Source organism: Entelurus aequoreus, linkage group LG09, assembly GCF_033978785.1.
Source record: "Entelurus aequoreus isolate RoL-2023_Sb linkage group LG09, RoL_Eaeq_v1.1, whole genome shotgun sequence".
NCBI lineage: Eukaryota > Metazoa > Chordata > Actinopteri > Syngnathiformes > Syngnathidae > Entelurus > Entelurus aequoreus.
The window spans coordinates 9,888,051-9,902,649 of record NC_084739.1 but is presented as its reverse complement, the minus strand read 5'-3'; the positions used below and the strand labels follow the sequence as shown (position 1 = coordinate 9,902,649).

The window sequence follows — 14,599 nt, the reverse complement described above, 5'->3', positions numbered from 1 at the left end:
ATGATTTATCAATTGGAAATATAATTCAATAACATAGTAATATATGTGACTATATATTGTTTTTTTTAGTCTTGCAATTCTGTATGTAGTTAGATGACGTGACATCCCTAATATTTATCTAATAAATATGTATTCCGAGAAACGCCGTGTTTGACGTGCCTCTTGATACTGAAATATAGCTGTAAATAATAATTATTTGCACATAATTACGCTGAGGCTTAATTAGTCATTAAATGTCACGATAGGAGAAACTTACTGACATTACATGTTGCACCACTCGTAATATTCTCCCTGAATTAGTTTAAAAACAGTATTAAAAAAATCTAAAATTGACAAAAATATGGTTCATAATTCACAAAAATTCATCTTTTTGTAAAAAGCAGATAACAGTAGATCATATTAGTACTGGGTTTTTTTTTATGAATAATGGTATACAATAGTAAAATAATCACATACAACCACACTTATATATATATATATATATATATATATATATATATATATATATATATATATATATATATATATATATATATATATATATATATATATATATATATATATATATATATATATATATATATATATATATATATATATATGTATATATATATATATGTGTGTGTATATATATATATGTGTATATTTTTTTAAATATATGTTTATATATATATGTATGTATATATGTATATATATACATACATATATAAACATATATTAAACATATATACACATACATACATACATATAAATATATATATATATAAACATATATTAAAAAAATATACACATACATAAATATAAATATATATATACATACAGTATATATATATGTACATACAGTATATATATATATATATATATATATATATATATATATATATATATATATATATATATATATATATATATATGTGTGTGTGTGCGTGTGCGTGTGCGTGTGCGTGTGTGTGTGTGTGTATATATATATATATGTTACTACTGTAAATGTACATTTTATAGTACCTTTTGTAGACAGCAGAAAATAATGATTTAGGATTGTTTTTGTTGTTAATGTCGTTTTTTTTCATGTTATTATATCATTTATTTGTATCGCTTATTTTAATGATTTATCAATTAGAAATATAATTCAATAATATAGTAATATATGTGACTATATATTGTATTTTGTGAGTTTTAAATCGTATTATATAATTTATAATGTATACAACATATAATGAAGGTAAGTAAGTTAATTAGTGTGCATAAAAAATTCAGTTGTTTTTTTTAAGCACGTAAATCAAATTAAATATTTGACTCAATTAAAAAGAGTGCACTTGCACTTCCTCGTATCGCCACACCGAGGCGCTGTAACGACGTCTGGTCATGCGCCGTCGCGCTGCGTGACGTACCCGTTGACATTATCAGGCAGCGCCAAAGGCCTTCAGACCCAGAAGCTAAACGTGCGATGCTCGCCCTCAAAAAGCAAATAAGATTCAGCTCGTTCGGCATCGCCACGGCCGGCCTGCTTTCTTCCGCTCCCACCGAGAACCCCGTCGTGTTTCTGGACATCCAAGCGGACGGCGAACCGCTGGGAAGAATAACAATCCAGGTCGCTAGCTAGCTCGTTAGCATTAGCCCCTCCTCAGGACCTTTTAGTAGGCTCTGCAGGGTGCCTGTTGAAAATGAACGTGAATTTGTGACCTTTTTTGTCTTGCAGCTCAATGCAGATGTTGTGCCAAAGACTGCAGGTAAAGTAAAAAATAAAAAACACCGCATATTTCAGCTGCTTTGTGTTACAACAAAGTTTATTGTCATTATAGAGAACTTCAGAGCATTGTGTACAGGCGAACATGGCTTCGGCTACAAGGGCTCAGTGTTCCACAGGATTGTACCAGAGTTCATGTGCCAGGTAATTACATAGACATCTTATAAGTAGACGCAGCATGGAGCGCTACTGACGAGACGCGGGGCCGCCATCTTGGAGTGGTGATCCGCTCCACTCAGTGCAATTCATTTGGCAGGAGCAATGAACTGTCAGCGCATTTAATTCATCTTACCTCACTGAATACCACAGATTTTCAGGCGCTTTTTTTGTCGTACGTGTAGCTTTGATAAAGGACACGTGTTTTGGCGTGTTTTATTATTCATAGTTTGCTTAACGGTAATAGAATATTCTTATATGCTATAAATGACCAGACGTCCGAGATCAAAACTGGGAATATAATCCCAGAGAAGGGGATAAAAACAGTCAGCTATTTTAAATTGAAGAAACAATATGATTAGGTTATATAAACATGCGTATATCCTACATAAACAATGTATGAATACATTAGATTAGAGATGCCGATAAATGCTTTAAAATGTAATATTGGAAATTATTGGTATCGGTTTCAAAAAGTAAAATGTATGACTTTTTTAAAACGCCGCTGTGTACACGGACGTAGGGAGAAGTACAGAGCGCCAATAATCCTTAAAGGCACTGCCTTTGCGTTTCGGCCCAATCACATAATATCTACGGCTTTTCACACACACAAGTGAATGCGAGGCATACTTGGTCAACAGCCATACAGGTCACACTGAGGGTGACAGTATAAACAACTTTACCACTGTTACAAATGTGCGCCACACTGTGAACCCACACCAAACAAGAATGACAAACACATTTCGGGAGAACATCCGCACCGTAACACAACATAAACACAACAGAACAAATACCCAGAACCCCTTGCAGCACTAACTCTTCCGGGACGCTACAATATACACCCCCCCCCCCCCCCCGCTACCCCCTCCCCCACCTCAACCCCGCCCACAGTGATTGTTTTACATGTATTTTTTATGTATGTCGCTTTGGATAAAAGCATCTGCCACATACTTAAACATAAACACCTGAAAGTCTTTATATCAGTTAAAACCACCAGTTTCACTGGATTCAGAATACGACCAAATTCTGTCTTACCATCCTTATCTTCATCATTTATTTCAACTTTATGTCATTCAAGTATGACATTTTTAAATGTAATTCATTTCATTGACAAGCAATTCTATTATGGCCATACTCTTGTTTGCTAGCGGCTACGATTTCAGTACTATTGAAGATCTTTGCTCCTTCTCAACTCTGTGGTAATATTTATTTTCACAAAATACAACCAACAGTTGGAATGTTAAATCTTACTTGTGAAAAGTAATCCCCCGATTCCTATTTTCAACAGTCCGCTCATTTGAGCAGGAAAACGCTGAACACCATCTTTGTTTTCTACCTGTCAACTGTCAGTTTAGGCTGCTCGCCGGCTCCTCATCACCACTTCAAGATGGCGGCGCAATTTCTCGCGTCACAGCAGCCAATGCTGCGTCTACTTATAAGATGTCTATGGTTACGATTATCAATCAAATCTTGGAGGATGATTAAGAGTACAAAAGCCCTTAAATTTATATCTTTGTTAAAAACATTTAAAGTGATTTAGTTAGCCCTTTTTGTCTTCTTTTTTTTTCATATTTTTTTAGTATTATTACTCTATCTGTATTTGCTTTTGTTTTCTTTCCTTGATGTTAATGGTGCCTTGACTTTTGTGTGAATTATAAATGTATTTTTGTTGTTCAATAAAAAATATAAAAAAGTTAATGTGCCAGGTCAACTATATTCAACTTTCAAGTATTTCCTATTATTATTATTATCATTTATGAATGCTGTTTTTGTCCTGCTGTGTATGTCATAGGGAGGAGATTTCATCAAACATAACGGTACTGGAGGGAAATCCATCTACGGGAAAACCTTCAAGGATGAAAACTTTAAATTAAAGCACACAGGAGCAGGTGCTTTGTTTTGCTTACACATCTTTGTCTATTTTAGCATTAATTTGTTCAGTTTCAGTTTATTTGGAACATGCATGCGATACAATGTAGTGCATCGCATGTTTCCAGTTGTTTCGTTACAGCACGTCCGAACAGTGAACAAATAAATAATATGACATAGTAAGCATACAATTATGTAAATTCTAATTGATCTTTTTTGTAACACCGTTAATGAATGAAGTTCACATTTGTGGTTGTTCCCCATATTTCTACACAATAACTCAGATATGGTAACACGAGTGAGCAGTAGTTAGTTTTAGGTTTGCTTGGAATACAACATTTATTACCTAATAAGCCTAATTGACCTTATGTAGCTTAAGGGTTAATTGCTTGTACAATAATATACCGCCATTTCGTCACGTGATGTAGAAAATATTTATAAATACCAATAATTGTTTTAAATCTAATTTAATACAATTAAATCTATCAGCTTCAAAAACCTACAAATTAAGTATATTATAATTTATGTAATATCTTTGTAATTATTGTATAATTAAATTTCTTGAAGTGAGAGATGAAAAGCAGTAGAAAATGGTGAAATATTTTATCTGCATTTATCTGTATACACCAGTCTGTCCACTAGATGGCAGCACCTTGTATTTGATCATTCAGTAATTGCAATCTGGAAAATAAAAAGTGTACTTGCTAGTGCACAAGTAATGCATAACTGTATTACATTTTCAAAATAACACATGTTTGCATTTTGTAAAATGTTGAATGTGTGTGCATTAACTGTGTGCAGGGACTGTCTCCATGGCCAACACGGGACCAAACACCAACGGCTCTCAGTTCTTTATCTGCACCACCAAAACCGATTGGTAACAAACTTTTTAATGTAGCTTTTATTACGAGTTATTGTTAATCACTGGATACTTCATTAGGTCCATTTGCCATACATATACATTACACTAATATTTCCCTCCAAGTGTACCTTGAATTTGTGTTTAAATGCTCAAAATCATCAATTTGCATTAAACTATCTTTTGTTATGTGAAAATGAAATATTTGGGGTATGGTAATGTTTGTATTAATAGTGCGTTTCCACATATAGTATGTGGCGTTTATTTACTTAACTTCAGAGGGTAATAGGTATTTTCATCCTATATTAGAAATGTATTCTTAGAATATTTAAACATTTTTACCATTTTTAAGTAATATTCCACAAATAACTACAATATTTTGAAATTGAATATGTTTGATAATCACTTAAACCTGTTTAGATACTACAGATTTGTTCTTGTCAGTAATTGACAGATCATTCTTTTATATATAAATATGTACAAACCCCGTTTCCATATGAGTTGGGAAATTGTGTTAGATGCAAATATAAACGGAATACAATGATTTGCAAATCATTTTCAACCCATATTCAGTTGAATATGTTACAAAGACAACATATTTGATGTTCGAACTCATAAACTTTATTTTATTTTTTGTAAATAATCATTAACTTAGAATTTCATGGCTGCAACACGTGCCAAAGTAGTTGGGAAAGGGCATGTTCACCACTGTGTTACATGGCCTTTCCTTTTAACAACACTCAGTAAACGTTTGGGAACTGAGGAGACACATTTTTGAAGCTTCTCAGGTGGAATTCTTTCCCATTCTTGCTTGATGTACAGCTTAAGTTGTTCAACAGTCCGGGGGTCTCCCTTGTGCTATTTTAGGCTTCATAATGCGCCACACATTTTCAATGGGAGACAGGTCTGGACTACCGGCAGGCCAGTCTAGTACCCGCACTCTTTTACTATGAAGCCACGTTGATGTAACACGTGGCTTGGCATTGTCTTGCTGAAATAAGCAGGGGCGTCCATGGTAACGTTGCTTGGATGGCAACATATGTTGCGCCGAAACCTGTATGTACCTTTCAGCATTAATGGCGCCTTCACAGATGTGTAAGTTACCCATGTCTTGGGCACTAATACACCCCCATACCATCACACATGCTGGCTTTTCAACTTTGCGCCTGTAACAATCCGGATGGTTCTTTTCCTCTTTGGTCCGGAGGACACGACATCCACAGTTTCCAAAAACAATTTGAAATGTGGACTCGTCAGACCACAGAACACTTTTCCACTTTGTATCAGTCCATCTTAGATGAGCTCGGGCCCAGCGAAGCCGACGGCGTTTCTGGATGTTGTTGATAAACGATTTTCGCCTTGCATAGGAGAGTTTTAACTTGCACTTACAGATGTAGCGACCAACTGTAGTTACTGACAGTGGGTTTCTGAAGTGTTCCTGAGCCCATGTGGTGATATCCTTTACACACTCATGTCGCTTGTTGATGCAGTGCAGCCTGAGGGATGGAAGGTCACGGGCTTAGCTGCTTACGTGCAGTGATTTCTCCAGATTCTCTAAACCCTTTGACGATATTACGGAGCGTAGATGGTGAAATCCCTAAATTCCTTGCAAATAGCTGGTTGAGAAAGGTTTTTCTTAAACTGTTCAACAATTTGCTCAGGCATTTGTTGACAAAGTGGTGACCCTCGCCCCATCCTTGTTTGTGAATGACTGAGCATTTCATGGAATCTACTTTTATACCCAATCATGGCACCCACCTGTTCCCAATTAGCCTGCACACCTGTGGGATGTTCCAAATAAGTGTTTGATGAGCATTCCTCAACTTTATCAGTATTTATTGCCACCTTTCCCAACTACTTTGGCATGTGTCGCTGGCATCAAATTCTAGAGTTAATGATTATTTGCAAAAAAAAGAAAATGTTTATCAGTTTGAACATCAAATATGTTGTCTTTGTAGCATATTCAACTGAATATGGGTTGAAAATGATTTGCAAATCATTGTATTCCGTTTATATTTACATCTAACACCATTTCCCAACTCATATGGAAACGGGGTTTGTAAGTACATATCTTCTTTTTTATCTTTTTTTACTATTTATATTACGAAATTATTTTGTATGCACCTTAGGGGATATGCTCCAATTTCGTTGTTCTTTGAACCTGTTCACTGTAATAATGACAATAAAACTCTATTCTATTCTATTGTAGTATGTTGTTGTCGCTCCTAATGAAGTGTCCAGCGATCTGATTGTCTTCCTTTTGTTTCCCGTCTTCTTCGCAGGCTGGATGGCAGACACGTGGTGTTCGCTCAGGTGACGGCCGGCATGGACGTGGTCACTAAAATGGAGTCTTTCGGTTTGCACGACGGCGGCGTGTTGAAGAAAATCACAGTGTTGGATTGCGGCCAGTTGAAATAGTCAGTAATATATTCTGTTGTGTGTCAGCTTGTTTCTACCTTCGTCCTCCGCGTTGTCGACGTCCTGCTTTTTATTTCCAAATATTCATCTTGTGCACATTCCTGGCCGTTTCCTGCCAAATAAACGGCGCGTGTTCCCGCTCTCGCTGCAAGGACATTTGGCCCGCGAACCCCCCGCTGCTTTCCAAAACCTTCCTGGAAACCATGCGGGCTGTTTTTAGACGGCACCACTTCCTGTCCGGTCGACGCAGGAAGTGACATGTCGGGCGACTCGCCACTCCAGCAGACTCCTGGTCTGTACGTGCACTGCAAAAAGTCAGTGTTAAAAAACAAGAAGAAAAAAATACAAAAATGAGGGGTATTTTATTTGAATTAAGCAACATTATCTGCCAATAGAACAAGAAAATTCTGCTTGTTAAGACTCTCCAAAACAAGCAAAATTAGCTAACCTCAATGGACCCAAAAATACCTTTAAAATAAGTATATTCTCACTAATAAGTGCACTTTTCTTGGTAGAAAAAAAAGAGACCTTTTTGCTCAATATGTTGAAAAATATTCTTAAATTAAATAAATGCTAGTGCCATTATAGTGCCATTATCTTGACATAATGATATGCACTCGGCGTCATGATTTTTTTTTTTTCATGCTTGAAGTAAGAAATTATTACTTTTAAAAAGTAGTTTTATACTTGTGAGTGTTGATGACACAGCTTTGCAACAGTTGATATTAGAGATGTCCGATAAATGCGTTAAAATGTAATATCGGAAATTATCGGTATCGTTTTTTTTATTATCGGTATCGTTTTTTTTTGTTTTTTTTGTTTGTTTTTTTACACTCATTCACACTCATTCACACAAAAGGGTTGTTTCTTTCTGTTATTAATATGCTGGTTCCTACATTATATATCAATATATATCAATACAGTCTGCAAGGGATACAGTCCGTAAGCACACCTGATTGTGCGTGCTGCTGGTCCACTAAAAGTACTAACCTTTAACAGTTAATTTTACTAATTTTCATTAATTACTAGTTTCAATGTAACTGTTTTTATATTGTTTTACTTTCTTTTTTATTCAAGAAAATGTTTTAAATTTATTTTATTAATTTTATTTTTTTTAAAGTACCTTATCTTCACCATACCTGGTTGTCCAAATTAGGCATAATAATGTGTTAATTCCACGACTGTATATATCGGTTGATATCGGTATCGGTTGATATCGGTATGGTAATTAAAGAGTTGGACAATATCGGATATCGGCAAAAATCCATTATCGGACATCCCTAGTTGATATTCTAGTTTCAAGCATGTTTTACTCAATATAGGTCATAACATCTCAGCAACAAGCTGTAATATCTTACTGAGATCATTTAGGACCAAAACCCTTAAAGGCCTACTGAAAGCCACTACTAGCGACCACGCAGTCTGATAGTTTATATATCAATGATGAAATCTTAACATTGCAACACATGCCAATACGGCCGGGTTAACTTATAAAGTGCAATTTTAAATTTCCCGCTAAACTTCCGGTTGAAAACGTCTTTGGATGATGACGTATGCGCGTGACGTAACTAGTGAAACAGAAGTATTGGTACCCCATTGAAAACAATACAAAATAGCTCTGTTTTCATCTCAGAATTCCACAGTATTCTGGACATCTGTGTTGGTGAATTTTTTGCAATTTGTTTAATGAACAATGGAGACTGCAAATAAGAAAGTTGTAGGTGGGATCTGTGTATTAGCGGCGGACTACAGCAACACAGCCAGGAGGACTGAGAGATGGATAGCAGACGCGCTAGCCGGCGAACTCACCTTAACTTCCTCCGTCTCCGGGCCGCCAACCGCATCTGTGATCGGGTGAAGTCCTTCGTCGCACCGTCGATCGCTGGAACGCAGGTGAGCACGGGTGTTGATGAGCAGATGAAGGCTGGCTGGTGTAGGTGGAGAGCTAATGTTTTTAGCATAGCTCTGTGAGGTCCGGTTGCTAAGTTAGCTTCAATGGCGTTGTTAGCAACAGCATTGTTAACCTTCGCCAGCCTGGAAAGCATTAACCGTGTATTTACATGTCCATGGTTTAATAGTATTGTTGATTTTCTGTCTATCCTTCCAGTCAGGGATTTATTTCTTTTGTTTCTATATGCAGTTAAGCACAATGCTATCACGTTAGCTCGTAGCTAAAGTGTTTCGCCGATGTATTGTTGTGGAGATAAAAGTCACTGTGAATGTCCATTTCGCGTTCTCGACTCTCATTTTCAAGAGGATATAGTATCCGAGGTGGTTTAAAATACAAATCCCTGATCCACAATAGAAAAAGGAGAAAGTGTGGAATCCAATGAGCCATCTTGTACCTAAGTTACGGTCAGAGCGAAAAAAGATATGTCTTGCACTGCATTCTAATCCTTCACTCTAACGTTCTTCATCCACGAATCTTTCATCCTCGCTCAAATTAATGGGGTAATCGTCGCTTTCTCGGTCCGAATCTCTCTCGCTTCATTGTAAACAATGGGGAATTGTGAGAAGTCCTACCTTCGGTGACGTCACGCTACTTCCGGTATAGGCAAGGCTTTTTTTTATCAGCGAGCAAAAGTTGCAACTTTATCGTCGTTGTTCTATACTAAATCCTTTCAGCAAAAATATGGCAATATCGCGAAATGATCAAGTATGACACATAGAATGGATCTGCTATCTCCCTCCCACCCCCCCCCACCCCCCCGTTTAAATTTTTAAAAAAAATTTCAGTTGGCATTTAAAACAAGTAAAACACTCTAACATAAAATCTGCTTAGTGAGAAGAATTATCTTATCAGACAGAAAATAAGCAAATATCACCCTTATTTGAGATATTTAAAGGCCTACTGAAAGCCACTACTACCGACCACGCAGTCTGATAGTTTATATATCAATGATGAAATCTTAACATTGCAACACATGCCAATACGGCCGGGTTAACTTATAAAGTGACATTTTAAATTTCCCGCCACACTTCCGCTTGAAAACGTCTTGGTATGATGACGTATGCGCGTGACGTAGCCAGTTTAACAGAGGTATGGCTTCCCCATTGAAGCCAATACGAAATAGCTCTGTTTTCATCTCATTATTCCACAGTATTCTGGACATCTGTGTTGGTGAATCTGTTGCAATTTGTTCATTGCATTATGGAGAAAGAAGCTGAGCAAGCAAAGAAGAAAGTTGTCGGTGCGAAGCGGATATTTTGCGAGGGAAGTCAGCAACACAACACAACCGGTGTTTGTTTACATTCCCGAAAGATGCAGTCAAGATCGAAGAACTCGGACAACAGAGACTCTAACCAGGAGGACTTTGATTTGGATACACAGACGCGATACCGTGAGTACGTAGCTGTGCTTCCAAACATTTGATCGCTTGCTATAACTAGCTCGAGCTAGGAGCTAGGAGCTAGCATAACAAACACCTAGGTGTTTGTTATGCGGGATTAATTTGTGGCATATTAAAGGCCTACTGAAACCCACTACTACCGACCACGCAGTCTGATAGTTTATATATCAATGATGAAATCTTAACATTATAACACATGCCAATACGGCCGGGTTAACTTATAAAGTGACATTTTAAATTTGCCGCTAAACTTCCGGTTCGAAACGCCTCTGAGGATGACGTATGCGCGTGACGTAGACCGGCGAACACGGGTATGCCTTCCACATTGAAGCCAATACGAAAAAGCTCTGTTTTCATTTCATAATTCCACAGTATTCTGGACATCTGTGTTCGTGAATCTGTTGCAATCATGTTCATTGCATTATGAAGAAGGAAGCTGAGCAAGCAAAGAAGAAAGTTGTCGGTGCGAAATGGACGTATTTTTCGAACGTAGTCAGCCACAACAGTACACAGCCGGCGCTTCTTTGTTTACATTCCCGAAAGATGCAGTCAAGATGGAAGAACCAGGAGGACTTTTGACTTCGATACACAGACGCCTGTAGAGAACTGGGACAACACAGACTCTTACCAGGATTACTTTGATTTGGATGACAAAGACGCAGACGTGCTACTGTGAGTATGCAGCTTTGGCTTCTAAACATTTGATCGCTTGACCATATGTGCGCAACTTTTTTTTGCGTATGCATGTAACTTTTTAAAAATATATAAGCTTTATGAACCTTGGGTTAGGTGAACGGTCTTTTGGGCTGAGTGATTGTGTGTGTTGATCAGGTGTTTGAATTGTATTGGCGTGTTCTATGGAGCTAGGAGCTAGCATAGGAGCTAGCATAACACGTACCGTACCGTACGTGCGCGTCACGTACGTAACTTTTTAAAAATATATAAGCTTTATGAACCTTGGGTTAGGTGAACGGTCTTTTGGGCTGAGTGATTGTGTGTGTTGATCAGGTGTTTGAATTGTATTGGCGTGTTCTATGGAGCTAGGAGCTAGCATAGGAGCTAGCATAACACGTACTGTACCGTACGTGCGCGTCACGTACGTAACTTTTTAAAAATATATAAGCTTTATGAACCTTGGGTTAGGTGAACGGTCTTTTGGGCTGAGTGATTGTGTGTGTTGATCAGGTGTTTGAATTGTATTGGCGTGTTCTATGGAGCTAGGAGCTAGCATAGGAGCTAGGAGCTAGCATAACACGTACCGTACCGTACGTGCGTGTCACGTACGTAACTTTTTAAAAATATATAAGCTTTATGAACCTTGGGTTAGGTGAACGGTCTTTTGGGCTGAGTGATTGTGTGTGTTGATCAGGTGTTTGAATTGTATTGGCGTGTTCTATGGAGCTAGGAGCTAGCAGAGGAGCTAGGAGCTAGCATAACAAACATGCAGGTGTTTTTATGCAGGATTAATTTGTGGCATGTTAAATATAAGCCTGGTTGTGTTGTGGCTAATAGAGTATATATATGTCTTGTGTTTATTTACTGTTGTAGTCATTCCCAGCTGAATATCAGGTCACCCCCGCCTCTCACAGCATCTTCCCTATCTGAATAGCTTCCACTCCCCACTAGTCCTTCACTTGCACTTTACTCATCCACAAATCTTTCATCCTCGCTCAAATTAATGGGGAAATTGTCGCTTTCTCGGTCCGAATCTCTCTCACTTCATGCGGCCATCATTGTAAACAATAGGGAACTTTGCGTATATGTTCAATTGACTACGTCACGCTACTTCCGGTAGGGGCAAGCCTTTTTTTTATCAGATACCAAAAGTTGCAATCTTTATCGTCGTTGTTCTATACTAAATCCTTTCAGCAAAAACATGGCAATATCGCGAAATGACCAAGTATGACACATAGAATAGATCTGCTATCCCTGTTTAAATAAAAAAAATTCATTTCAGTAGGCCTTTAATCTTACTTAGATTTCAGTTTTTGCAGTGTGCGTGAAGAATGCTGACGACGTCTCCCGAGCGCGTACGAGTGCCGCCTCGGAGACCGGCGTGTGGACGTAAATAACGGCAAATAGGGAACATCTGCTGACCCCTCCTGCCGTCGTTTTGTTTGAGTTCTCACATTACACGGTTGCTATGGCGACGTCCCCTACAGCTGGCGATGTTGTAACAAACTTGATTGAATATGAGGACCGCCGCACCGCCACCCTGGAAGGTTTGACGCGGGCGGAATGCACGGAAACTGGGCCTGGGATCTGCGGCCGCACGCACAACAATGACATGTTAACAAGCGCGAGGAGCAGCCCCATAAATGTCCGCTTTAATCACACATGTCATCTTCAAGGCTGGGGTGTGTGTTTTATATTTTAACACTTTCACACCCGTGAAGAATAATACTTTTTATATGTCTCTGTCCGTGTTTAGAAGCTGATCCATTTTGCGCAGAACACGGATCGCATTTTTACGACAAAGTTGCATGCATGGGAGCTCAACATGGGCCAGAAACATGCATCCTCCTCTCCAATTTTAGGAAGGTTTTTGCAGTAATACACCAAACAATTTATTTTATACATATTTTATTATTATTTTAAAGGCGTGTTTTTTTTTAATCAGGCTTTTTACTGGCCATTTTAAACTCCTTAATTTTTATTTTCTATTTTATTTATTCCTATTATATTCCTATGGGACGGTATAGCTTGGTTGGTAGAGTGGCCGTGCCAGCAACTTGAGGGTTCCTGGTTCGAACCCCGCTTCCGCCATCCTAGTCACTGCCGTTGTGTCCTTGGGCAAGACACTTTACCCACCCGCTCTCAGTGCCACCCACACTGGTTTAAATGTAACTTAGATATTGGGTTTAACTAGAGAAAAGCGCTTTGAGTCACTAGAGAAAAGCGCTATATAAACATAATTCCCTTCCCTTCCCCTTATTAGGGTTGTACGGTATCCCGGTACTAATGAACAAAAAACGGTACTATACTCTAGAGATGTCCGATAATGGCTTTTTTACCGATATCCGATATTCCGATATTGTCCAACTCTTAATTACCGATTCCGATATCAACCGATACCGATATATACAGTGGTTGAATTAACACATTATTATGCCTAATTTTGTTGTGATGCCCCGCTGGATGCATTAAACAATGTAACAAGGTTTTCCAAAAATAAATCAACTCAAGTTATGGAAAAAAATGCCAACATGGCACTGCCATATTTACTATTGAAGTCACAAAGTGCATTATTTTTTTTTAACATGCCTCAAAACAGCAGCTTGGAATTTGGGACATGCTCTCCCTGAGAGAGCATGAGGAGGTTGAGGTGGGGGGAGAGGGGAGGGGTTCGCTGATCTCGCAGCCGGTCCTGGCACGCCCCGCTTCGCTGCAGGTCCGCAGGCCACGCCCCCCTCCACAGGTGTTATTTCTAGTGTAGATCGCTCTAATAATCTTTTAAGAAATTATTTAGAAGGTCATTGTTAGTGTCCGCCCTGAGATCGGTAGGTCGTGAGTTCAAACCCCGGCCGAGTCATACCAAAGACTATAAAAACGGGACCCATCACCTCCCTGCTTGGCACTCGGCATCAAGGGTTGGAATTGGGGGTTAAATCACCCAAAAAGTATTCCTGGGCGCGCCCACCGCTGCTGCTCACTGCTCCCCTCACCTCCCAGGGGGTGATCTAGGGTGCAGAGAATAATTTCGCCACGCCTGGTGTGTGTGTGACAATCATGGGTACTTTAACTTTTTAACTTTAATGAACAAGTTTTTTTTTTTTTTTTCTTTAACAATAAAATATTTGGATTTATAAGTAATGATTCCTACTTAGCGGAAATTAATTTACCGCGATCATGTCTGGAATTGATTAACAGCGATAAATGAGGGACTGTGAAGCACTCTGTGTTGCAACTAGGGCTGCAACTAACGATTACTTTGATAATCGATTAATCTGTCGATTGTTACTTCGATTAATCGATTAATAATCGGATAAAAGAGACAAGCTACATTTCTATCCTTTCCAGTATTTTATTGAAAAAAAACAGCATACTGGCACCATACTTATTTTGATTATTGTTTCTCAGCTGTTTGTACATGTTGCAGTTTATAAATAAAGGTTTATTTTAAAAAATATATATATATATATATTTTTTTTTTTAAAAGCGCATGCGCATAGCATAGATCCAACGAATCGATGACTAAAT

General features: G+C 38.1%; 1 protein-coding gene across 1 annotated transcript; it reads left to right on the top strand.

The window, feature by feature from the left end:
- Positions 1-1,392: 1,392 nt before the first annotated feature.
- On the top strand, positions 1,393-9,346 carry ppifa (peptidylprolyl isomerase Fa). Its single transcript, XM_062058015.1, has 6 exons — positions 1,393-1,591; positions 1,700-1,730; positions 1,803-1,891; positions 3,696-3,792; positions 4,574-4,649; positions 6,914-9,346. Exons 1-6 carry the CDS (start codon positions 1,448-1,450, stop codon positions 7,047-7,049), a joined length of 573 nt encoding a protein of 190 aa, XP_061913999.1. The 5' UTR covers positions 1,393-1,447; the 3' UTR covers positions 7,050-9,346.
- Positions 9,347-14,599: the final 5,253 nt, after the last annotated feature.